Genomic DNA, 24,683 nt, shown 5'->3' on the forward strand with positions numbered 1-24,683 from the left:
CCCCGGCTACCCAGCCCCTCAAGGACCCAGTTTCTGTTTCCTTGGCCTTCCTCCCCAATGTCACTCTCCTCAGGGACTCCCGGAGGTGTTCCTGCCCCTCTCCCCAGCCTTTTCCCAGCAGGCAGGGACCTGGGATGTCACCCCAGAGTTACCTGGTGTCCTGGCCCCAGACCAGGGGGGCTGTATCAGTTCTGGCTGCCACCGGCCCTCGTAGGAGGAGCCCCATCCTACACTGGGGGCCCGGCCACGCCAGCTGGGGCTGTAGAGGAAACCCTGGTTGCGGGGGAAGAGTGGTTAGGAGGCACCCGTGGCTCCAGAGCTGTGTCTGGGGTTCCAGGGTTGGAGGACAAGGGGTGGGGGTAATGTTAGGAAAGGTGCGGATGGCTGTTCCTCTGGAATGGTCGAATGCAATGTGAATCCAAGGGCAGGGACGGTGATATTTTTATTCCTCGTCACTCACAAGTGCACTGAACGTTCAGAGAGAGAAGAGAGAAAGAGGCTGGACAGAGAGCAATTCAGAGAGAGGGACACATGGGCAGAGACACTGAGGGTGGTGGGAAGCGGGGAGAGGAGAGGCAGAAAGTCCCAAACACCAAAAAAATGAGAGAGACAAGGAGACTGAGGTCATGCTACTTAGGAAATAATGGAAGAAAAAGAAGGGGACACACAAGAGGACAGCAAACACAGAAATGTTGAACAGGTAGGGGTAAAGCACAAATTGGAAGCCCAGAAGAGAAACAAGATGCGAGAAAATCCCAAACATAAGACCTGCCCTAAAATTCCCCCACAGGGTCAGCCAGGGACAAGTAGAAACCAGCTCCCACCTAGGGTCCATAACCTCCACACAGGAGGGACTGCTGATTGGGCAAAGTCCAATGGCTGGAGGTACAGCCCAGAACTGGGATCCACAGGGCCTGCCTATAAGCCCCGAACCCCTTGACCAGCCCCCAGCACTTCCTCCTTAGGATCCAGGACAATGGGCAGGAGAGGGTGGGGTCATCCTGTAACCATCCTACCAACCACCAGGGTCCTCTGTTGGAGGATCCAGAATACCTGTGTTTATGGGAAGGGAGGATAGCACTAGGGTCCCCCTGAAGAGGGAGAGAAGGGAAAGGAAGCAGGTAGGTCCCAGCTCCAGCCTGGGGCTAGTGCTATGGCATCCACTGCCCTGGGGAAAGTGCCAGGCTGGAGCCCAGGAATGTGGGTGATCCAGTGCCCACACCCTGGGAGGAGAGGCTGAGCAGCCCACACCCACGGACAACAGGGTGGGAGGGTTGTGAAGAGCGATCAGAGATGTTGAGCCCCCTTCTGTGGCCGCAAAGGGCCTCAAACCCCTGTCCTGCTTGGGCCTCACCTCACCAGCCTTTCTGGCCAGGGCATGGGAGGGGTGAGAGGGCTGGTCTGTCCCAGGACAGGAAGGGAGTAGCTGAAACCACAGAGGCTGTCTCAGGAAGAACAGCCCTGACCCCCAGACCCTGACCAGGGGAGGGAAAGGACACTGATGGAGACACGCAATTGTAACGCCGTTGTGGCTAACGGGGCACGGAATGAGGTGGCACTGCTGGTGGATGGCGGGGTAATGGACCAAGAGAGAGGTACAGGGGTCGGCTGGTGCAGCGTAATAGGTCAGTGGGGTACAGGGAGAAGCCGCGGCTTGGGGCGAGGCCGAGCGACCCGAAAGGGGGCCTAGGGCCACCTGCACCTTGCTCACCCAGCAGTTTTCACACAGGCCCCCGTCCCGGCCTTTCTGGGCGGCCATGCGGACAGTGTCCTCCGGTCCAGCCAACCGACGGCCGCCCCGGGCCTGGCACCTCTCTGCGCCTCCGCGGGACAAATAGCACATGATCCCGGCTCCCGCGGCCAGCCGGCCCCCGCCGGGTGGTGAAAACCGGGACCCCGGCTCCCCGCCCCCCAGCCCGGCACATTCCTCCGCGGGCGTCCCCTCCCTCACCCCCCCTCTCCCACAGCTCTCACCTCGTCGCGGCGGGGCTCCCGGAGCGGCGGGGCAGAGTGCAAAGGGACAAACTTTCCGGGAAGCGTGAGACGGGAGCGGGGGCGATCCGGGGTCGGTTCGGGGCTGCCCCCGCCCCTCGCCGGGTCCCCGGGCGGCGGGCGGCGGACTCGCGCCCCGGGGGCGGCAGCAGTAGCGGCGCCAGCGGCCGGCGCCCGCCCGGGCAGCACGAGCTGGGGAGGGAGCGAGGGGCGGGGGATCGGCGGGCGCGCGCGCGCGCGCGCGCGCGCGGATGGGCGGGCGGGCGCGCGCCGTCCCGAGAAGGGCTAGGCAGCGACCCGGACAGCTGTTAAAGGGGCAATGTCCCCAGGACTGCGGGGCCCACCGGGCGGAGACGGGAGAACCGAGCTGCGGACACGGGAGGGCGAGCAGGACGCAGGCACTCGGGAAGGTGGCCAGCGCCCAAATAGCCGGGAAAAGTGGCGGGCGACCCCTGTAGGATACCCAGGACCCGGACCCGCGCACGCCACCGCCGTCGGAGGCGCGCTTAGGGGGCGGACCCGCCCGCAGGGCCCCGCCCAGGAGAGTGGCTCGGCGCAGGCCCCGCCCCCAGGCGCGCGGCGCCGGCCGGCTCCGCCCTCGGCTCCCGACGCCGCCTCGCGCCTCCTCTGCGCCCGGCGTATAGTTCTAGAACTCGCCGCGCAGCTGCCTCAGGTGCCGTGGCCAGGGGCAGTCGGCGGCGGCACGGCTACCCGGGCGCTGGGTCCCTGCCTGGCCCTCACGTTCGACAGGCCCCGCAGGCCCGGGTCGTCCCCTCAGGCTTCGGTGCCTTCTCAGGCCCAGGCCACCCCTGCCTACCCAGCCTGGCCCCCCGCGGGCCTCAGGCAGTCCTTCAGGCGCGGGCCCACCACCTGGGGGCCACATCGACTCCTCAGGCCCCCAATTGTGCCTTCAGGCTTAGCTGTGTCCCACGCCCCAGTCCACCTGCCAAGGGTCCCCTGAGCCCGCTAAGGCCTGGCCTTCCCTCCAGGCAGGGACCCACCCCCCAAGACCCCCAGGCTCTGGCCAACTCCTCAGACCAGCCGGACCCCTCAGGTCCTCAGCTGCCTTGTCAGGCTCAGGTTGCCCTCCCAGCCTTGGCTGCCCCCAGGCCAACTGTCCAGTCCTCTGTCTAGCTTCCTTAGGCCCATTCTCCTCATAGATCTGGGTCACCCACCTAGACCCAATTACCTGAGGTCTGAATGCCCCTCAGCTCCCACCTGCCCTCTACTCCAGCTTGCCCTGCTCTGGCCCAAGACATCCAATTTAGATCCCATCTGCCCTTTCAGCCAGATTTTAACTACGGCATTTGCCACCTCAGCTCTAAATACTCCTCTCTCCATTCTTCACTTCGCCTAACTCCTTTCTCAGCCCATCCTTAGTTGCCTTTGGATAAATACTTATTCACCTGCAACAGTTTCCAATTTTCTGACATTTATGCTGCCTACAGTCACTCTCCTAACTCATCTAACATTCTTATCTGCCTTTTCTGCCAACCCCCCACTGGCTGTCAGGTCACCTTTGGCTGTCCCGAATTCTGGCTCTGTGTAACTGACCTCTCTGCTCACCTTCTTCACCTATAGACTTTCCCAGCTGCCTCCTCCTTCCTTGTCACCAACTGACCACTCTGTCCACACTTACCTTTTATTAACCCCTCGTACCTGGTTTATTTACCAACCCTGAATTCTCTAACTGACCCCAGCCACCAGTTCTGTACCAACTATCCCCAAATGCCTCTGCCCTATCTAGTCCCCCTGTCACCCTTTTTCGTTTCATTATCCCATGTTGCCAGTTAATTCACTCCACTGCCATCTGTAAATTTCACTTACTCTGTATGTTTGGCTTCAGAACATTTATTTTGTTTTCTCTTTTACCACATCCACAGTTCCTGTGTCTGCCATCTTGAACTTGTATGTTCAGCTAGTAGAAATGTTCAGTACTTGAAATACCTTTTCAGCTCTCTTTCTTTTTTTCTGGCCCCATACATCTTCTTTCCAATCTCTAGACCTGCTGCAGGTTCATTCCTACAGCCATTATATGAGTGAATGATTCATTTTCCATTATCCCCCCAGCACCAATGAGGAGATTCAGTCCAGCCGCCCAGCCCAGTCCGGTCATGCAAGCGCAGGAAGATGGAGACAACCTTATCCCTTTTGCCAAGTGAGTCCTCCCCCGCAGTGGGGAGGAGGGAAGATTGCATGCCTGGGTTCTTCTCTAAGAGGAGTAGGAAATAAGGAACAAGAAGCTCAGTGCCTGGTCTCAGGGGATTGGTGATTTATTAATTTATTCAGCAAATTGCTTTTGAACACTACAATGTTTTAGGCACTGTATATTAGGCATTGGGAATTCAGCAGTTAGAACATAGGGGTCCTGCTCATAGAGCTTACATTCTAGGGGGAGGAGATAGAATGTGCATACAAATAAATATAATTTCAAATAGTAATAAGTACACGAGAAAAATAAAATAGACCTACAACATAATGTAAAACAGACTGTCTTGGAGACAGAAGTTTATATAGGGTGATTGTGGAAGAGGAGGAGGAAGTGAGTTTGAATTGAGATCTGAAAAATGAGAAGGAGCCATTCTGATAAGAACCAGGGAGCAAAAGAAGGAATAGTAGGTTTAAAAAAAAAAAAAAGCCCAGGAAAGAAACTAGCTTGCTACCTTCTAGGACCAGGAAGCAGGTTAGCGTAACTGAAACTTAATGATTAAGGGAAAAGTGGAGTAAAGTCAGACAGGCAGAGGCCAGATCATATAGGATCTATAGGATCTTATAGGCCATTGAAAAGAGTTTGAATTTTATTCTAAGGACCGTAGAAAGGTTCTAAGCAAGGTAATGACATAAGCAGACCTTTTTTTTTTTTCTTCAACTTTTTTATTATGGAAAATTTCAAACAACTGCAGAAGTAGAGAAAATAGTAATCATGAACCTGGAGTATCCTTTTTAGTCAGCTGCAGTAATTATCATTACATAGATAATCTTTTTATTGATAAACCCATTCAGCCTCCTGCTACTCAGACTATATTGAAGCAAATCTTAAACCATATATCATTTCACATAAGCATTTTAAAAAGATTATTCTTGGGACTTCCCTGGTGGTCCAGTGGGTAAGACTCCGTGCTCCCAATGCAGGGGGCCCGGTTTCGATCCCTGGTGGGGGAACAAGATCCTGCATGCGTGCCGCAACTAAAGATCCCACATGCTGCAACTAAGACCTGATGCAGCCAATATAAATAAATTTTTAAAAAAAAGATTATTCCGTGTAGAATAGATTATTGAGGGATTCAGATGGAAGGAGGGAATGGAGGAGGAGGCTATCTCTGTAGTCCAGAGAGGGGAAGATGAGCTGGAATATGATGGTGGGAGTGGAAATAGTGAGGAGTAGTCAAATTTGAGTGTATTTTAGGGGGGAGTTCCTGGGCAGTGCAGTGGTTAGGACTCCATCCTTTCACTGCCAAGGGCCTGGGTTTGATCCCTGGTTGGGCAACTGAGATCCCACAAGCCGTGTGGGGCAGCCAAAAGAAAAAATGATTTTTTAAAAAATTTATTTTTGGCTGTGTTGGGTCTTCGTTGCTGTGCGCGGGCTTTCTCTAGTTGTGGCGAGCGGGGGCTACTCTTCGTTGCGGTGCGCAGGCTTCTCATCGCGGTGGCTTCTCTCATTGTGGAGCACGGGCTCTAGGTGCGCGGGCTTCAGTAGTTGTGGCTCACGAGCTTAGTTGCTCCGGGGCATGTGGGATCTTCCCGGACCAGGGATCGAACCCACGTCCCCTGCATTGGCAGGCGGATTCTCAACCACTGCGCCATCGGGTTTATTTTCTTTGTTTTAGTGTATTTTAGATGTAGAACTCACAGAACTTGCTGATAGATTGGATATGGGAGGTGAGGGAAGTAAGGCATACCAGATTTTTGGCCCTAGCAACTGGGCATTTGGGGTGCCTTTCAGCGAGATGGGGAAGGCGAGGGAGGAGATGTTGAGTGGGCAGTTGAACCTGCAAGTCTGGAGTCCAGGGGAGGAGCCAGAGCAAGAAATACAGATTTGGGAGTCGTCAGCACATTGGTGGTTTAAAATCATGGCCTGAAACAACAAGGTCCTACTGTGTAGCACAGAGAACTATATTCAATATCCTGTGATAAACCATAATGGAAAAGAATATTTAAAAAAGAGAATGTGTATAACTGAGTCACTTTGCTGTGCAGCAGAGATTGGCACAGCATTGTAAGTCAATTATACTTCAATTAAAAAAGATGATAATAAATAAAGTAATGGCCTGGGTGAGATCACCTAAGGAGGAATGGAGATAAAGAAGATAAAGCGCCGAAGACGAAGCCCTAGGACACTCTTCTAGAGAGCAGGAGAGCAGACATCAGTCAGTCTGGGGGCTTTAGGAGTGATGAGAACTGTTCTCAAACAGCTTTGCACACCCCTCCCTACCTAAAGGATATTAGTATTTCTGAGATGGGGAGATAAAGCAGGGGTGAACAGAGGCCCTGCTCTCCTGGATACTTACATTGACTAAAAGGAACCTGTCGCATCACTTGAGTAGTGGGGGCCTTCGTCTTTGACAGCCCTGCTTGCTCAATATGATGTTCCCTGGTTGCGAGGTGTACTCGTTTGAGATTCAGCGAGATCTGAAGCTCAAACAGTTGCTAATCTCCATGCTCACTCCAGCTCCAATCTCCTTTCAAATAAAAGGCCTCACCACCTTCCTCAGCTAAAATGGATAAGGGAGGACAAGGCCTGAGGGAGCCTGGACAGCTGTATGGTCCCGTTGTAAGATAAGACTCCTAAATTCCTGGAGTGAGTAGATGCTGTAAGGGAAGAGCCAGACCTGAGCCTACCTTGTCCTCACCTCAGGTGTTCCAGGGTGGTCAGCCGATCTCCACCACCCAGCTTGCCTTCCCGGAGCCTCAGACTGACGCCCCAGCGCTATGGAGACACCTTCTGGGAGAACCTTAGTCAAAGGCCCAGGTGGGTAGAAATGGAGAAAATGGGGATTAACTGGAGGTAGGGAGGGGAAGCTCTACAATTTTAAACTACCATAAAGCCTTATGGTAGCAATAAGCTTTAGTCTGGGGATAATTGCCCCACCAGCTGATGGACATTTTAGCTCCTAATGCCAAATAGGTGGTTGGGAGAGGTTGTTAGAGAAACAGTATGGATGGGGATGTTCTCTCTGTACTTAGCCCCCTTTTTGTGCTTCACAGCCCCACCTGGATGGAGGAACAGTACATCCCACCCCTTTTGGTATGACAAACTTTCTGCCCTTTGACACCTCTCAGTTAAGATTGCACCCACTGCTATCCTATCCCCAGCTCTCCTTATTACCCCTTCCCTCTGGTGTCCCCCAGCCAGTGCACTGACCAGGCCCTCCTTCCTATGAATCAGTCACCATGTTTTCCAGATCACAGCTGTGTTTTTGTGATCTGGGCTTCCCAAGACCCCTGACTCCCTATTTCAGTCCCAGCTCCCCTGAGAGACTCAGTTCTGCCTTCTAGCTCCTTTTCCCTATTCTCTGGCACAGAGAGCCACTGGTTGCTCCCAGCCTGGCCTGTACCCCCCCGAAGGGCTCCCACCCCCTGAGGTGCTCTGCAGAAGAAAGAGAAGGAGGCCACATTTGGCGGGAATGCAGCAGGGATCTGGGGGCATCCCAGCCCGGGTAAGGGCTGTCACTTATCACCTGGAGGATCTAAGGAGGCGACAGAGAATCATCAATGAGTAAGGAGAGACATTTGGGCTCCGGGAGCCAAACAGGGTATGGGGACAGGACGGTTTGAACTAAAGAAGAGGTGGAGAGCTTTGAAGGAATTGGAGGTTGTTTGGGACTGTGCCACGGTCTTGGTGAGATTGAAGCAAAATTTCTATAGTATGGGAATGAGGAGGGAACTAAGGGATGGGGGATGAGCCACATGAGCTGAAAGGAGTGGAAACCAGGTCACTGAAGACAGGAAAGCACTCCATACAACTGGAGGATAGTGCAGAGCTAGAGGTCACCTCTTGAGCCCCTGGACTGAAAATACTTCAGTCTGAGGGGAGCAGAAAGTTGGGAGTGGAGAGTTGGAAGTCAGATGACAACACTCCTGGGTCCCAGCAGGAAGTATTTCAGGGCAGAAAGGTGAAGAATGGAGAGACAGGAAGCCTGGCCTCCAGACACCTCTTTCCTAAGTCTGAAGTCTCCACAGACTGAAGAAGGCCCAGTGGGGCAGCTCTAGGGCTGCATCTGAGCCCCTGGTGCTTGACGACGATGGCTGTGGACTCCCCAACACCACCGAACACCCTGGTCTGGAAGAGGAGAGGGCAAACTCTCCACGGGAAGAGGACCACTTCCTCGCTCCTGGCAGGGCCCAGGTACGGTTGAGCAGGAACTTGGTGGGGTGGTGGAGGGTGATGTGGATGCCTCGTCTTGCATGGAGAGACAGCGGGAGCCAAGAGGCACGTTGGATAGCTGGATTTGAGAGGAACAAAAATAAAGTAGACGAGAGCCAGAGACTTGGGAGTGCCTGGGTTTGGGGACTAGGAAATCTGGAGAGAGACCTATTTTTTGATTCTTCCTTTTTTTTCCTTCAATTTCTCATTCTTACAGCTGCTTTGGTCTCCCTGGAGTCCCCTGGGCCAGGAGGGGTCTTGTCTCTCCGGGCGGCCGAGCTCTCTGGCCTCCTTCAGCACTGTCACAACCAGTAGGGACCCCCTTTACAATCCCTGGGGGCTGGAGTTGCTGTCGGAGGAGTAAGGAGAAACCGCCCACGCCCAAGATGCTAGCGTGCTCCGGGGCCCACGACTAGTTCTGGGCGCTGGAATCTCCAGCATTTCTGACATCAAGGCATTCCCCCTTTCCCTGACCTTTCTCACTTTCCTCTCCCATCCTCTGAACTAGGCACGAACGGGGCTCCCTTGGCCTCCCATCTCTACCCGCCCCTCTCACAGGAGCTCCTCAAGGCCTGTCGTCCCGCAGGCCGGCTCCCTGCCACTGTGTTCTCTTCTTGTTCTGTTATTAAAAAGCAAGCAAGTTGAGCCTGGAGTTGTCTTTCTCTCCGCGAAGTAGTGATGGAGAGGCTCGTGGGGCGGGAGGGCTCCTTTCACCTTCGTGAGGACCCCGCTAAAATGAAGTCGGGCTGTGTCCCCCAAATTCAAGGAGTTGTGCCCGAAAAAAGTCCTGCCGGCTCCAGCGTCCCCCGCCCAGCGCTGCCGGCCGCCCGCGCCCCACTCCCCCGGCCGAGGTCACGTCAATCGGCCCAGCTTCCGCCTCCGGGACCCCGCATCCTGCCCCTCAGCCCTGCTGCTCCTTCCGGGACTTCCCGGCAATCCGTCCCTCCGCCTGGCTCGGGGCCCTGGAAGCCGAGTCCCTCCAGCCAGCGCCCCACCCAGAGCCCCACGTGTGCTGACCCCAGGTTGTCGTCCCGACCCCCATCCCCTTAATTGGGAGGCCCCGCCCCGTGCGCAGTGACGTTGGACGCCGCTGTCAGCCGGCGCTGGGGGGGGGGTCGGTGTGGGGTAGAATGGCCGCTGCCGCCGTCACCCGCGGGACCCCGGGAGGTAAGAGCCGGGGCTTCCCGCCCGCCTCTCCGCCCCCGCGCCAGGGGGCGCAGCTCCACCGGTCCGGACGTTGCGCGCCGCGCCGGGGACCACCGGCCCTCTCCCGGTTCGCCCCCACTCCCCGCTTCCGTCCTCCTTCCCTGCGCCAGGGGGCGCAGCTCGGCGCAGGGCCCCACGGCGGACCTGCCGGGCCGGACCGTCCCGGGGACCCCCGCACCCCGGCACCCGCACTGCCCCTTGCCCGCCACGCGCCCGCAGACTTTGCTCCGCATCTCCTGCAGGACATCCCTCCGTGCGGGAGGGAGGCGGGATCCTCCCACCTCGGAGCGTCTCCGGGGACCACCGCCCCGCCGTGGGGGGGCCGCCCCCGGGCCCGCTTCTCACCCTGGCCGGCTCCCCATCCTGGACTGCGCACCTGCGCCCTAGGGCGGAGTCCTTACCCCAACCCAGGCTCCAGTGCTCACAGCCGAGCTCGGACGGGCCTCTTCCCCCTCCCCATCCCCGGACACCTGGTGGAGCCCGCGCTGAGAGCATCCTCCAGCCTCCATCGGTTCCCCCAGGAGGGTGGGGGCTCAGGCTGGAGCCAGAGTGGTAGATGGGGTAGAGTAGGCCTGGAGGCCGAGGGAGACAGAGGCTTTGGGGAGAGAGGTGCGGCGGGGTGCACAGGGCGGTCAGCCTCAGGATGGAGGATGGGTTGTCCTGAGGGTGGGTAGCTGGGTCCTGGTGTCTAGCCCAGATTCTACCAGGCCCTGACCAATCTGGAGGGAAGGGTGTAGGTTAAGATCAGTTGTCAGATATGCCCTTCCCCTTCGAAAAAAATCAAATAGAGAAGTAACTCAGGGTGTGTCTTCTGAGGCCTAGCTCTCCACCCGGACTTAGATCTCCTGCCCTCCCCCCAGCATCCAGGCTCTCATTTGCCAAAGCATCCTCCAAGAACGGGATGTTCTGAGTCCCAGCCCCAGGACCTGACCCCACTGTAGCCCCAGACTCGCAAGAGCCCAACGCCAGCCCCGCCGGCCTTCGCCCCTCCCCCACCCTGCCGGTCTCTTCCTGATTACTCTGTTCTGTTGTGTCTCCCACTCGTGTTGGTTCCTGGCACCATGTCTGGGTTCTCCCTCTCCTCCATTCCCTGGCTGTACTCTGACATCATAGCCCAGCCCCTTCCTCTCACTTCCTCATCTTTCTTAGATATCACGACCCAGTTCTGTACCTGGTCTCCCACCTCATCCTCCTCATCCTGGATAGTGTGGAGGCTTCTGCCATGACCTTGTTCTCTCCCTTCCCAGCACAGACTCCCCCTCCCCCCGGCCCCTCAGGCCGGGGGTGACCTTGCCCCCTGGAGCCCTCACCATGAATACCAAGGACACCACTGAGGTTGCTGGTGAGTTCACAATCCAGGTTCCCAGTTTGGGCACAGCCTTTTTTTCTCCCCAAGTAGTGGTGACCTTCTAATTCTTGGATCTCTGCTCTCCTTGTCATCATTTCATCCCACCCCTCCCACCCTGCCCCACCCCACCCCGCCCCACCCCACCCCGCCCCATGCTCTGGATTTGGCCCTTTTCCCCTGGATTATCACAGGGATATCAGGAGCAGCACACTAAGTCCTCCCTTTCATCCCCTCTAGAGAACAGCCACCACCTGAAGATCTTTCTACCCAAGAAGCTGCTGGAGTGTCTTCCTCGCTGTGCGCTGCTGCCTCCAGAGCGGCTACGGTGGAATACAAATGAGGTTTTCTAGGGAGCCTGGGGGATTAGGGCGTAGCAGGGCCTGGTGGGCTGGAGGAGAGTGAATGGGGGTCTTGCTGTGCCTGTCGACATTCTCTAGGCTCTTTGAGGATCATAGGAGAGGTATAAAGCCCTGCATCTTGTAGTAGCTTGCTTCTCCTTGGCATATCCACCTGTGTAAAGATACTATCTACCACTTACAAAGTATTTCCTACAAACCAAGCACTCTGCTCCGTACTCGTCCTGCATTATCTCCTTCAGTCCTCCAAGGACGCTGTAGAGCAGATGCTGTTGTTATCCCCGAGGTATAGATGAGAATGACCAGGAGGCCAGCCTGAGACTTTGGAAAGGGGATACCCACCTGAGTGCCTCTTCTCCTGCAGGAGATTGCATCCTACTTGATCACCTTCGAGAAGCATGATGAGTGGCTATCCTGTGCACCCAAGACAAGGTGAGAAATTCTGTGAAGGTGGGGAGTGGCAGAGATCCTGGGTTCTGTACACAGAACTCAAGGCCAGTCCTTCTCTCCTCAGGCCTCAGAACGGCTCTATTATCCTCTACAACCGCAAGAAGGTGAAATACCGGAAGGATGGTTACCTCTGGAAGAAGCGGAAGGACGGGAAGACCACCCGAGAGGACCACATGAAGCTGAAGGTCCAGGGCATGGAGGTAAGCGAGGCCTCCAGCTCACCTGCCCTGGCCCTCCTTCTCCCCACTAGCTGGGTTCCAGCCCTGCCAGCGCTTGGTGACATTCTCTGTCTACCACCCTCCCAGTCACTCTTCCCTTCTCACTCACTTTGGATCCGCTAGGTGGTTGCTTAGCCCACTCGCTGCTTCCCATTTCCCTCCATGACCCAATTCTCCAGGACTTAGGCCACACCTCCCTCTGGAGGACACAGATGCCCAATCCCCTTACTTCTCTTGCATTTCCCGCAGGGGTCCGAGTAATGACCCTCTAAGCACAGGTTTCTCTTCTCTCAAATCATTGCTCCTCATCTTGGATGTGTTGTTGCCATGCTCTCTGATTTTTGGATAGTCCCATATGGCAAATCTGGTCCTTGTTGTAAGGCCTTGGCCCCACTGTTCCCTCCTCTCCGTCCCGGGGTGACTTGGGGTGCTGGGATTTGAAAGGTGTGGGGAATAGGTGGGGGTGGGTGAGGGTTAAAGAGGAACTGGTGGAAAGATTGGGATTCCTGCAAAGGGACTGAACAGAGGAAGAGTTGGGGAGCAGACTAGCCCTCCCCCCACCCCAGCCTGTCTCCTGGCAGTGTCTCTATGGCTGCTACGTTCACTCTTCCATCGTCCCCACATTCCATCGGCGCTGCTACTGGCTGCTCCAGGTGAGGATGGAAGAGCTCAGGGAGACAGAGTCTACCTGGCTCTTTGAGGGAGGTGGGGGTCTGCAAGAATCAAGTGGAAGGATGACTAGGTTCTGAGTGGGAAAAGGCAACTGGGAAGAAGAGAAAGGGGTTTGGGGATGGAGAGAGCCAGAACTTGGGGGCTGAGGTTGGGGGTGGCTGGGAAGAAAGTGAGGACTAGGAGGCTGAACCCCTGGGCAGCAGGACCCCATAGCACTCTGCGTGTACCCTTGTGCTCTCAGAACCCTGACATCGTCCTTGTGCACTACCTGAACGTCCCAGCCCTGGAGGATTGTGGAAAGGGCTGCAGCCCCATCTTTTGTTCCATCAGCAGCGACCGTCGAGAGTGGCTCAGGTGGTCCCGGGAGGAGCTGTTGGGACAGCTGAAGCCCATGTGTAAGGCAGCAGGGCTAGGACGGCTCTCAATGGGGAGAGTGGACATAGGGAGCTCCCAAAGGGACCAGGGTTCTATACTCAGGAGTCTGTGGGGTGACCATTTCCCCCCAAGCCAGGAGGGGTCTTTCCTGGGTGGGTGGGTGGGTACCAGGGTCCCTGATGTGATCTAAGGTGTTGGAATATGGAGGGCAGCTGTGAGCTACAGGTCAGAGCCGTCTTGAGGCTGCTGGCCTCTGTTCACCCGGCCAGAAGTCTTAGAGCATCTCAGGTGCTTGGAAGAGCCATTAAGGTTCCCTGGTGACTATTTTGTGGGGGTCCCACAGCACCTCCCCCCAACTCTCCTCTAGTTCATGGCATCAAGTGGAGCTGTGGGAACGGGACAGAGGAGTTCTCTGTAGAGCAGCTGGTGCAGCAGATCCTGGACACCCACCCGACCAAGCCTGCACCCCGAACTCATGCCTGTCTCTGCAGTGGGGGCCTTGGTTAGTGACCCCTGACCTTGGAACCCTCCTCCCTCCTAGTGTGCTGCCCTTACTCACACCAGGGGGGATAGCTGGGATTTGCATGCTTATTTGCATGTCTTTTGCATGTTCCAGAAAGATGGGCCAGATGAGCAGAGGCCTTCCCATCTGCACACTGCCCAGTTCCTTTCACGTGATTCCTGGCAGCCCAGGCTCTCTATTTGCTTTCTTCATATAGCAGCTCCTGGCCACCCCAGCACTACCACTTACACACAGGCTTAGCTTTATTCTTAGTTGGTACCCATTTGCTTCTGTTCTTTTGTCCTTTTTCTATGCCTTTACCTATTTCTCTCAGCTATTCCGCCAAGCCCTCAATCCTCTCCTGCAGTGCTCCTCCAGGGGGAGGGAGGGGGAGGAGAAATATTTCTGCCGCCTCCCAGTGGCCATAATCAGTATGGCACCTCTGGTATTTAGTGACATCTCAGGAAATGCATGAAAGCTTTCCAGTAAGGGAAGGCTGGAGAAAGATGTGTCGTATCCCTTCTCTCCCCACCACCCCTTCCACTGCAGGTTCTGGGAGCCTTACCCACAAATGCAGCAGCACGAAACACCGCATCATCTCTCCCAAAGTGGAGCCCCGAGCTTTAACCCTGACCTCTGTCCCCCATCCCCATCCCCCTGAACCCCCTCCACTGATAGCCCCACTTCCCCCAGAGCTCCCCAAGGCACATACCTCCCCATCTTCTTCTTCCTCTTCCTCCTCTTCCTCCGGCTTTGCGGAACCCCTAGAGATCAGACCTAGCCCTCCCACCTCCCGAGGGGGTTCTTCGACAGGAGGCACCGCTATCCTCCTCCTGACGGGACTGGAGCAGCGAACTGGGGGCTTGACGCCCACCAGGCACTTGGCTTCCCAGGCCGATCCTAGGCCTTCCATGAGCTTGGCTGTAGTCGTAGGCTCTGAGCCCTCTGCCCCGCCGCCAGCTCCTCCCAGCCCTGCCTTTGACCCGGATCGTTTTCTCAACAGCCCACAGAGGGGCCAGACATATGGAGGAGGGCAGGGGGTAAGCCCAGACTTCCCTGAGACAGAGGCCGCCCATACCCCCTGTCCTGCCCTAGAGCCCGCTGCTGCCCTGGAGCCCCAGGCAGCTGCTCGGGGTCCCCCTCCACAGCCCAGAGCAGGCGGGAGAAGAGGAAACTGCTTCTTCATTCAAGATGACGACAGTGGGGAGGAGCTCAAGGCCCAGGGGGCTGCCCCACCTGTACCTTCACCCCCTCCTTCACCCGCACCCTCACCTTCCCCCTTGGAGCCATCGGGCAGAGTAGGAAGAGGGGAGGCCTTGTTTGGAGGAGCTGGTGGGGCCAGTGAACTGGAGCCCTTCAGTCTTTCATCATTCCCTGACCTCATGGGAGAACTCATCAGTGACGAACCTCCGAGTGGCCCTGCCCCAGCCCCCCAGCTCTCTCCTGCTCTTAGCACCATCACAGACTTCTCCCCAGAGTGGTCCTACCCTGAGGTGAGTCTCAGGCTTCTCTCCTCCCTCTTGCATCCCTCTTACCCCGTGGTCTGTGACCTAGTTTCCCTCCGTTCCCACGGCTGCTTAGTTCTCTTCCCAACCTCTATTTTTCGTAGAGTGTAGCTCCTTTCCTGTTTCCATAGGGCCTCTGACTAACCCTTTCTCCCTCCTTCCTCCTTCCACCTGTGAATTGTGATTGCATGAGTCCCTCAAGTGCCCCAGGGGACTTCATTCCTTGGTGACTGTTTCATGGGGTGGGGTGGGGTGGGGTGGGGTGGGGCCGGGGAGGGACTGGGACACCTCAGCCTGGAGAAGAGAAAATACAACTGGGATGTGACTGCAGACTTTGGCAAGCTGAAAGACTGTGTTCAGCAATGGAGAAGTTCTGCTTTTTGCTGCTCCAGGGAGGGAAAGCAGGAACTTCAGTGGGGGTCCAGAGGGGACCTGAGAAAAGGACTTCCTTCCAGTGACAGCTATCTGCAAATGGGTTGGTAGCCTTGGGGGAGGCAATGAGTTCCCCATTTCTGGCAGATTCAGGTAGAGAACAGGAGTGTGGGGAGAAGGGACAGTGGGTTGAGTTCACTCCACTGGGTCCTGTCCAATCCCTGCACCCCACACCCAGGGGTGTACAGAGGACAGTAGATACTCTCTCAGGGTCTGAATGAATGAATGAGTGAGTGAGTGAAGGGCTAATCAACAGAGAGAGCCCCAGTCACACAGCTCTCTGACTTCCGTCTGCAGGGTGGGGTCAAGGTGCTCATCACAGGACCCTGGACAGAGGCCGCCGAGCATTACTCCTGCGTCTTCGATCACATCGCAGTGCCAGCCTCCCTTGTCCAGCCTGGTGTCTTACGCTGCTACTGTCCCGGTATGGGGGCTGGGAATGGTAGGGGAAGGGACTAAGATAGGACAGTTAGGACTTCCAGGAAGCACTGGGAACAAACGTGTTGGGTTGTTGCTGAGAGTGGAAGGACCTCATCCAGTCCTGGGGCTGAGCCCTGTGGTCCGCCAGCAGGCAGATGACTCTGAGCTTAGGTGTCAGAAGGTCTAGTTCTGGTCTAAGAAATCTACTTCTTAGCTGACTGGTGACCTTGGGTAAGTCTGTTCTTTTTTTAGGTCCTTGGCCTCCCCTCCTGTAAGGTCAGGCATTTGACCCAAGGAGTCTCTAATGTCTGTCCAGGCCCTCTGGCTCCAATCCAGGGAGTTCTTGGGAGAATGAGAAGGGAGAGATGTTGGTCTCCTCCAACCAGTCTTGGGACTGAAGGACATTGGCTTCTAGACTTGTGCTGTCCAATATGGTGGCCATTAGCCACATGTGCCTATTGAAATGAATTAAAATTAAATAAAATTTAAAATTCACTTCTCTTTTTTTTTTTAATTAATTAATTAATTTTTTTTTTTTTTTTTTGGCTGTGTTGGGTCTTTGTTGCTGCGCGCGGGCTTTCTCTAGTTGCGGTGAGAGGGGGCTACTCTTCGTTGTGGTGCACGGGCTTCTCATTGTCATGGCTTTCTCTTGTCGCGGAGCACGGGCTCTAGGTGCGCAGGCTTCAGTAGTTGTGGCACGTGGGCTCAGTAGTTGTGGCTTGCGGGCTCTAGAGCTCAGGCTCAGTAGTTGCGGTGCACGGGCTTAGTTGCTCCTTGGCATGTGGGATGCCCTTCCCGGGCCAGGGCTCGAACCTGTGTCCCTTGCATTGATAGGTAGATTCTTAACCACTGTGCCACCAGGGAAGCCCTAAAATTCACTTCTTCCATCACACTAACCACATTTTGGGTGCTCAGTGGCCACATGTGCTAGTGCTACCCTATTGGACAGTGCAGATGCAGAATGTTTCTATCACTGAGGAAAAGTTCTTTTGGACAGCCCCGGTCTAGATGTCATTGCCAAGGCTCATCTCTGCCCTTTTGCCACCAACTTTGCCCCTTACCCGGCACTCAGCAATGTTGCTGTGGGACCCTAAGGACCACTAGAGTGACAGGTTGACAGCTTTGCTGTCTATGAGTGTGTCCTCCCCCAGTCTCAGCAGCCCTGGATTGCAGGAGAGGGGCTGAGACCAGAGAAGCTAGGAATTGGGAGTCTCAGCTTCTGGTCTTGGGGCCAGGGCCTGGTGGTTTCATTCTCAAGGCTATAGACATTGAGACCCTGGGAAAGAGCTCTTATTAGACCCTGTTGGTGAGCAGCTAATTCCTTTTCCACATCTTAGTAACAGGGTTATGACCTCTGGACCTTGATCTTGGGGAATCAAGAGATTTCACCATCATCAAATTGTTCATAAGTATAGGTGTTTTTTGATCCTCTGCTTCTATACCTTGGTGCTGAACAACAACATCCTTAAGTACAGGGTCTAGAATCCAAGGGGTCTCTGGCCTATAGTAGGTATTAAGTTCTCAAATGAAGGGAATCCCTCCCCAGTTAGTGCCAAGGCCACTGAAGCCAGGAGCCTCTGGGGCCCACAGCAGGGGGAGTAGGGGAGGTAGATGTGAAATGATCACCTGTGACCCTGACACAGGGGTCAGAGAAAGAGCCCAGGAAAGAGAGCCCCCTCGCTGATCCTTGCCCTTCCCAGCCCATGAGGTTGGGCTGGTGTCTTTGCAGGTGGCAGGGCGGGAGGGACCCCTTTCTGCTTCTGTGCTCTTTGAGTATCGAGCCCGCCGATTCCTGTCACTGCCTAGTACTCAGCTTGACTGGTTGTCACTGGACGGTGAGTACCTAGCCCTCTGCCCCCACAACCTTTGAGCATGTCATGTTCCTAGACCCCTCAGGACTCAGGCAGCCACTGCCTTGCCCCTCCTTTACCACTCTTCCCAGCTCCCGCTTCACTGGTCATTTCTGGGTGAGGCAGCAAACTTCCTTCATCTCCTCTTCCCTGTAAATCTTGGAGCCAGCTTTGTCCCAGTGCTTGTCCTGTCCTCTGCATCTCAAAGGATGGGAGGGGCAGCGACAGGGTCTAGAGCAACATACACGGAATACACATGAGTGTACACGTGTACCTAAACACGTATTGAAACTTTCTTATCATTTTCCCCTGTAATTATAAAGATAGCCATTTATTATAGGAAATTTTGAAATTATAGAAAAGCACAAAGTAGAAAATGAAAATTGACTATAACATTGCTCAGTAACATACACCACCTTTAATATATTTTCTTACAGAGGTGCACATACATACACACGTGTACGTGTGTGTATTTGTTTAAATCCAGAACTGTGTTTGTCCCTTTTACTGGTTATCCCTCCTGTGGCTTTCAGAATTGTTTCTCTCCGCATCTGCTTCTTTCTCAAGGTTTGCTTGTCTCCGTCTCCTCTTGTCCCTTTCTAATCTGTGCTTTACCGTCTCTCCTGTGGGTCTCCTGCCTCCCTCTTCTTTCCATTTCTCCTTGGACCCTTGTCTTAACTTCCCCTCTTCCTTATCGCCTGTTTGGTACATCCCCCAGCTCTCCTTTGCCCTTTCTCTCCTCTCCTTGTTTACCTCTTCCACACTCTCCTGTCACACCTGAGTCTCTGCTCATCCCTCTCCACCTCCTCCCCACTGTCCCCTCTCTACCTTCATGCCCTTCTGTCCTGGCATCTCAGAACATCCCCAGCCTGCACCGGTTTCTCTGTTTCCCCATGGCTCTGATCACCTCCTGCCTCCCCTCCTTGTCCTTGTGTGATCTCAGGAGGGAACAGATATAGCTTGGGATGTGTGCATGTGCGCGTGTGCATTTGTGCATGGGGTGGGGGAGGAGGAGGAGGAATGGACGTGGCCATCCGTCTCTGTCACCTCCCCTCCCCGCCATCCTCTTTGTGGACAGCTGCGGGGGGCCAGGAGGAGGGGGTGGTGCTTTTCAAATCACAGTCTCTGAGCTCTTTGGGGCAGTGGTTAACAGAGAGGAGGGACCCTGGAGTCCTTGAGCCCCAGCCCACTACAGAGGTAGTGTCTGGGGCAAGAAGGAACAGAACTGTCCACCTGGGAGAAGGCTGGGAGTGTGTGTGTGTGTGTGTGTGTGTGTGTGAGATCTGGGGCAGCTAGGGCTGGATTCCCTGTGGGGAGTCCTACTGTCTGTGTCTTCAAGGACACAGTCTTGGTTCTGGATTCAGGTCCTAGGTCGATGGATAGTATGAAGACCTCTAGTTTGAGGACTGGTCCTGGGGGGCTGTATTCAGAAGATGGGTGGGTAAAGGGCCGTTGTTTGGAGAGGAGGAAAGGATATGATTGTGTCTTCACCACCCAGACTCTGGAACAGGGTCCAGTTTTGGTGTCCAGGGCATCCCCTAGACTCTGCCCACTGAGCCCCCCATGTCCACTCCCTCTCAGACAACCAGTTCCGGATGTCCATCCTGGAGCGACTGGAGCAGATGGAGAAGCGGATGGCAGAGATTGCAGCAGCTGGGCAGGCCCCCTACCAGGGTCCTGATGCCCCTCCAATTCAGGTACCTCCATGAGGAGGGCACTCTACGGTAGGGAGCAGGGGGAAGGTCTTCCTGTAGAAATAGGCTCTAGTGTGTGACTCCCCTTGCTCTCCGGTCCCCAGCCAGTCCTCCTCCCTGCTCCCTGACGTCATCCTGCTCCCACCCCCGCCCCGCGGCAAGAGTGGCTATTCTGGGCACCCTCTTGGCATGACAGGCTTCAGACTATTTCTGGCCTGACAGAGGGTGGAGGTGAGGGAGAGGGTGGGGGAGGGGATCCAGGGAGTTGGGGCTCAGTGCTCTGGGGGTCCCAGGTCTCGGAGGGAAGAAGGCTGGGAGAGGACTCTTGAGTTCTGAGGGGGAGAGGTCATCTGTGGATATGGCACTGATCTGAGCCAAAGTGAAGGCACAACATGGGCAAGTGGGTGTGAGGTCTGGCACCTGGAGGAAGCTGCCTGTGGGGGGGAGGGGACACCCAGGAACTTGAACTGGGAGGACTGATGGGCCATCAGAGATCCGAGTGGTGGGAACCTAGACTGGGACGTGTGGGGAGAGGGCAGAACTGGAAGCTGAGAGGACAGGCGCGGGGTGGCTAAGGCCATGCCAGGCTGGGGATGCTCAGGTCTCTACCTAAGGGTGTGTGCACCACAGGATGAAGGCCAGGGGCCCGGGTTCGAGGCACGGGTGGTAGTCTTGGTAGAGAGCATGATCCCACGCTCCACCTGGAGGGGTCCTGAACGTCTGGCCCATGGAAGCCCCTTCCGGGGCATGAGCCTGCTGCACCTGGCCGCTGCCCAGGGCTACGCCCGCCTCATCGAGACCCTGAGCCAGTGGCGGTGAGCCGGGGCCAGCGGGTGCAGGGCGGGGGTGCCCAGGGACTGAGGAGGAACTGGAGCCCTGCCATGGGAGCTGGGGTCACTGTGGAAAGGAAGAGGGGCTGGAAGAGGGTTTGCACTTGGGGGAGTTTTAATGTCCCCAGACTTACAACGCTGACCTCTTGACCTCCTTACATTCATTAATCTCTTTGACTGCTTATCCCACTGACCTTAGTGCTTCCCAGTCCCTTCGACTCTGAAGTTCCTACTGGGCGCCCTTTCTCCCTAACTGGACCCTGTTGTCCCTTTCCCAAACCCTCCAGGAGTGTGGAGACCGGAAGCTTGGACTTAGAGCAAGAGGTTGACCCACTCAACGTGGACCATTTCTCTTGCACTCCTCTGGTGAGGATGCTGGGTTCCTGAGTGCACGTGGGCAATGGGAAACGGGAACGGCTCTTCAAAGGGAAGATCCTCTGAGGGATACAGGGAAGGAGTGAGGACGGGCCCCAGGCCTCACCTCCACCTCCACCTCCACCCTCTTCTCCTCAGATGTGGGCTTGTGCCCTGGGCCACCTGGAGGCTGCCGTGCTCCTTTTCCGTTGGAACAGACAGGCACTGAGCATTCCCGACTCTCTGGGCCGCCTGCCCCTGTCCGTGGCTCATTCCCGGGGTCACGTGCGCCTCGCCCGCTGCCTTGAGGAACTTCAGAGACAGGAAGCTTCAGCTGAGCCCCCGCTTGCCCTGTCGCCGCCCTCCTCCAGCCCAGACACTGGTGAGGGTTTAAGAGGGGACTGTGGGTGGGAGGACAGGCCAGGGGAAAGCCAGAGGGTGGGAGACAGAGTGCGAGAGGAGGCAGCGGGGATTGGGAAGTAAGAGCAGCAAGGCCAGGGAGGTTGAGAGCAGCAAGGGGGCAGGTGGCGTCTTCTGTCCTCACCCCCTTCCCTCACCTCACAGGTCTGAGCAGCGTCTCCTCGCCTTCGGAGCTATCGGATGGCACTTTCTCCGTCACATCAGCCTATTCTAGTGCCCCGGATGGGAGTCCTCCCCCTGCTCCTCTGCCAACCTCTGAGATTACTATGGAGATGGTCCCAGGCCGGCTCTCCTCTGGTGCCCCAGAGGCCCCCCTACTCCTCATGGACTATGAAGCCACCAACCCCAAAGGGCCCCCACCCTCACCGCCTCCTCTCCCACCAGCCCCAGATGGTCGGGCTGCTCCAGAGGAAACTGACAGCCCACCAGCTGTGGATGTGATCCCGGTACCGCTTATGTTGATGGAATTACGAGGGCTAGAAGTAGAGTGGGGCGCGGGGTGGGGTGATGCCGACCATTCCATGGAACAGAATCAGAGTCTGGCTGCAGTTTGGGAAGAAGGGGCCATTTACCCTCATTTAGGGACAGGCAAGTTTACCCTCTGCTTAGCTCCTGTCAGAGCTTGTGACTTAGAAGTCATGAGGCATCCGAGGTTAAAAATTCTGGGGAATATCTTGTTAGAGCTGGGCTGTAGGGGTTACTTGTTGATCCACGAAGGGACAAGGTTCTTGGGGAACGAGAGCAATGGCAGGAAGTTGGGAGGAGTGAGGCGCAGAGAAGTTGGCAAGATGGAAGCATCTGGCAGTGACCTGGGGCACGGGGGTGGGGTGGGGTGGGGTGGGGAGGCTTGCACAGGGTAAGAGCTAAGAGAGTCTTGTGGAATGAATGAACACAGCGAGAGAGTGAATCTTCAAGTGCAGCAGCACAATCCTCCGCTAGGACTGGGGACATATCTGCTTAAGAGAGGCTAACGGATTAACTGGGTAGCACTGGAGTACAAAAAATGTAGACAGTTCCACAAGGTAGGCTGCTTTATGTGTGGCCAGCAGGAAGTGCTGCAGGCTTCAGGCCTGGAGCAAAGGCAAGGCTGGAGCCATTCAATAGGGTGTCATGTGACTGGCAGGCTCTGAGCTGATTCTTGGAGCGTGGGACGGGGTGGCGGGCATGGCCAAGTCTGTGGGAGCTGGCATGGGGCAGGCCGGGTGGGACAGTGGGCAGTCAGCCTGGAAGGGTAAGCCCTTCATTTGCCCAGCTCCTGAATCCCCATGTGGTATATGTCCTTCCTAGCCTATGTTTTCCATGCCTCAACACAGAGGGCTGTACTCCTGAGTGGGACCTCAAGAAGTACAAATGAATCTGGAACACTGGCGGAGAAAGACAGGGTTAGCAGGGACAGCCGTCCCTGAGGCCTCATCGTCTGGTGCTGAGAGGAGGAACGAGATAGAAAGTGGACTGACGCTACGGCCTTGGCCGGAACAGGCCGGAACAGCTGGCAGTCGGGGCTCCTTGAGGCTCACCCAGCTTCTCCTCCATCCAGGTGGACATGATCTCACTGGCCAAGCAGATCATCGAAGCCACACCAGAGCGGATTAAACGGGAGGACTTTGTCGGGCTGCCTGAGGCCGGAGCCCCAATGCGGGAGCGGACAGGGGCCGTGGGGCTCAGCGAGACCATGTCCTGGTTGGCCAGCTACCTGGAGAATGTGGACCATTTCCCCAGCTCAGCCCCTCCCAGGTGACCAGCTCAGGACAAAGCCTCCACATCCTTCTTCAGAGGAACATGGGAGGGAGGGAGGAAGCTTCCTCATGGCCAGAGCTCCATCCTGGCTCAGGCCCCAGGGCCTTTGAAAAGGGGATTGGCACTGGCTGCTGAGTTCTGAAGTCACTCTGCAGGCTCTGTTGCTGGGGCTGTGCCTTCACAGCAGTCTCCAGGTGGGAGAAGAGGGACTTCAGATGCCCCACGGCCTCCCTTCTCCCTGTCCCTGCAGCGAACTGCCCTTTGAGCGGGGTCGCCTGGCTATCCCTCCGGCACCTTCCTGGGCAGAGTTTCTCTCTGCATCCGCCAGTGGCAAGATGGAGAGTGATTTTGCCCTGCTGACCCTATCGGATCACGAGCAGCGGGAACTGTACGAGGCAGCCCGAGTCATCCAGACGGCCTTCCGAAAGTACAAGGTCAGGGGGCTGGGCGTTTCAGGGGGTGAATTACACAATCTTGAGTGGGGAGATTACAGGTTCCCAGGACTTTGGGAGGGACAACAGTCATCCACACAGGCCTGGGATGGGGTGAAGGGTCAGGGGACCCCAGGCAAGTTGGAAGGGCAGGTCAGATGTCCGTTAGGTGGGCGGTTAAGTGCTGAGACCTCCTTCTCTCCCCTTAGGGCCGGCGGCTGAAGGAGCAGCAGGAGGTAGCAGCAGCTGTGATCCAGCGCTGTTACCGGAAGTACAAGCAGGTGAGACCGTCTTCTCTTGAAAGCATACCCACCAACCCACACCCACACACACCCATTCCAGCCCAGAGCATCCAGAATGCTGCCGGAGCCCTAACTCCCCTTCTCTCTCCACAAGCTGACCTGGATTGCACTCAAGGTATTAGGCGTGAGACCTGGGTGTGAGGTTGTCTGTGATGATTCAGCCTTTCCATGAGCGTGTGGATTAGAGAAATAGACTTGCATCGACTGAACTTGGGGGTGACCCTCAGGGGTTTGGGTCTCTGTCCATTTCAGCCCCTGCCCCTCCTCCCCACTCCTGCAGTTTGCACTCTATAAGAAGATGACCCAGGCGGCCATCCTGATCCAGAGCAAGTTCCGAAGCTACTATGAACAGAAGCGGTTTCAGCAGAGCCGCCGGGCGGCGGTGCTCATCCAGCAGCACTACCGTTCCTACCGCCGCCGGCCCGGGCCTCCCCACCGGCCCACGGGCACCCTGCCTGCTCGCAACAAGTACGGCGCTAGCCCTCCGGCCCTCTCTGCCCACCCACTGTGTCCATGCCCACTGCCCGTGGACTCCCGACTCATCATCCTGCCCCCCTGCCTTTCCTTGCCAGGGTCCCTAAGGGGCGGAGGGCAGGGGATGCCTGAGTGTCGTGGGAGGTCTCATCTTTTCTTTCTTCCACCAGAGGCTCCTTTCTCACCAAGAAGCAGGACCAGGCAGCCCGGAAGATCATGAGATTCCTGCGGCGCTGCCGGCACAGGTGCTGCCCTTTCCCTCACTGGATTTGGGCCTGCCACCTCCCCCACCCCACCTCCCCGATCTGCGGGTCTCCTCTGACTCCTTCCTTGTTTCTCCGCAGGATGAGGGAATTGAAGCAGAACCAGGAGCTGGAAGGGCTTCCCCAACCCGGACTGGCCACCTGACCTCTCCACTGCCTTTCTCATCACCCTGGGGGGCCGCTTCTTGCAGTCTTAACAGGGACAGGGCTCTCTGGGGGAGGGGGAGCCCCCTGTCGGCAGCTTTCCCATCACTTCTCTTGGAGCCCGTCCTCGGTCTCCACCCCCTCCCCCTCCGAAGTGCTGAACTCCCTCTCCCACCCCCGGCTCTTTCTCCTCTTCCCTCCGGGTCGTGCCCCCCCTCTTTTAGTCCCTGGCTCCAGAAGACCCACGCCCCACATTCCTGCATCTTCAGCTGTGACCTCCGGAGCCCTGCCTGCCCCTTCTCCACAGCTCCCTCCCTGCCTGTACCCACCTCGGCCCCTTCCTG

The 24,683-nt window shown here is 56.5% G+C and overlaps 3 protein-coding genes across 12 annotated transcripts in view; 2 read left to right on the forward strand and 1 right to left on the reverse strand.

The window, feature by feature from the left end:
* The window catches only part of KIF1C (kinesin family member 1C), a 22,572-nt gene extending 20,395 nt beyond the window's left edge, over positions 1–2,177 (reverse strand). For both annotated transcript variants that reach the window (XM_068531683.1, XM_068531682.1), the window contains exons 1-2: positions 1,975–2,177; positions 153–273 (exon numbers count right to left, since the gene is read on the reverse strand). The gene's annotated coding sequence lies outside the window, so the exon portion shown is untranslated. The remainder of the gene's footprint in view (positions 1–152; positions 274–1,974) is intronic.
* On the forward strand, positions 1,429–9,001 carry INCA1 (inhibitor of CDK, cyclin A1 interacting protein 1). 6 transcript variants are annotated; one of them, XM_068531684.1, is made up of 7 exons: positions 1,429–1,625; positions 4,063–4,150; positions 6,848–6,961; positions 7,198–7,237; positions 7,515–7,708; positions 8,173–8,338; positions 8,574–9,001. In XM_068531684.1, exons 1-7 carry the CDS (start codon positions 1,502–1,504, stop codon positions 8,718–8,720), a joined length of 873 nt encoding a protein of 290 aa, XP_068387785.1. In that variant the 5' UTR covers positions 1,429–1,501; the 3' UTR covers positions 8,721–9,001. The 6 variants fall into 6 exon arrangements, with proteins under 6 accessions (XP_068387785.1, XP_068387786.1, XP_068387789.1 ...); XM_068531685.1 differs by having other exon boundaries at positions 1,429–1,595; XM_068531688.1 differs by having other exon boundaries at positions 1,429–1,576.
* Positions 9,002–9,294: 293 nt separating this feature from the next.
* CAMTA2 (calmodulin binding transcription activator 2) lies at positions 9,295–24,543 on the forward strand. 4 transcript variants are annotated; one of them, XM_068531595.1, is made up of 22 exons: positions 9,295–9,523; positions 10,810–10,904; positions 11,148–11,251; positions 11,631–11,698; positions 11,781–11,916; positions 12,501–12,587; positions 12,848–13,001; positions 13,349–13,483; positions 14,033–14,976; positions 15,718–15,844; positions 17,541–17,675; positions 19,272–19,387; positions 20,015–20,199; positions 20,502–20,580; positions 20,728–20,950; positions 21,133–21,434; positions 22,526–22,722; positions 23,054–23,159; positions 23,366–23,437; positions 23,739–23,926; positions 24,103–24,177; positions 24,277–24,543. In XM_068531595.1, exons 2-22 carry the CDS (start codon positions 10,874–10,876, stop codon positions 24,338–24,340), a joined length of 3,528 nt encoding a protein of 1,175 aa, XP_068387696.1. In that variant the 5' UTR covers positions 9,295–9,523; positions 10,810–10,873; the 3' UTR covers positions 24,341–24,543. The 4 variants fall into 4 exon arrangements, with proteins under 4 accessions (XP_068387696.1, XP_068387694.1, XP_068387695.1 ...); XM_068531593.1 differs by having other exon boundaries at positions 9,296–9,523; positions 22,976–23,159; XM_068531594.1 differs by having other exon boundaries at positions 9,296–9,523; positions 12,516–12,587; positions 22,976–23,159.
* Positions 24,544–24,683: the final 140 nt, after the last annotated feature.

The sequence above is a fragment of the Eschrichtius robustus genome, chromosome 20 (genome assembly GCF_028021215.1).
Source record: "Eschrichtius robustus isolate mEscRob2 chromosome 20, mEscRob2.pri, whole genome shotgun sequence".
Taxonomy (NCBI): Eukaryota; Metazoa; Chordata; class Mammalia; order Artiodactyla; family Eschrichtiidae; genus Eschrichtius; species Eschrichtius robustus.

What these genes read in the sequence shown, in the direction of transcription:
- INCA1 (XM_068531684.1), top strand. Translation starts at nt 1,502, where the DNA reads ATGGAGACACGCAATTGTAACGCCGTTGTGGCTAACGGGGCACGGAAT. An exon ending in AACCTTAGTCAAAGGCCCAG is followed by an intron (nt 6,962 to 7,197) that starts GTGGGTAGAAAT and finishes TGTGCTTCACAG; the next exon opens with CCCCACCTGGATGGAGGAAC. An exon ending in AGTACATCCCACCCCTTTTG is followed by an intron (nt 7,238 to 7,514) that starts GTATGACAAACT and finishes TCTCTGGCACAG; the next exon opens with AGAGCCACTGGTTGCTCCCA.
- CAMTA2 (XM_068531593.1), top strand. Translation starts at nt 10,874, where the DNA reads ATGAATACCAAGGACACCACTGAGGTTGCTG. An exon ending in TGAAGGTCCAGGGCATGGAG is followed by an intron (nt 11,917 to 12,500) that starts GTAAGCGAGGCC and finishes CCCCCACCCCAG; the next exon opens with CCTGTCTCCTGGCAGTGTCT. An exon ending in CCCAGCTCAGCCCCTCCCAG is followed by an intron (nt 22,723 to 22,975) that starts GTGACCAGCTCA and finishes CTGTCCCTGCAG; the next exon opens with CGAACTGCCCTTTGAGCGGG.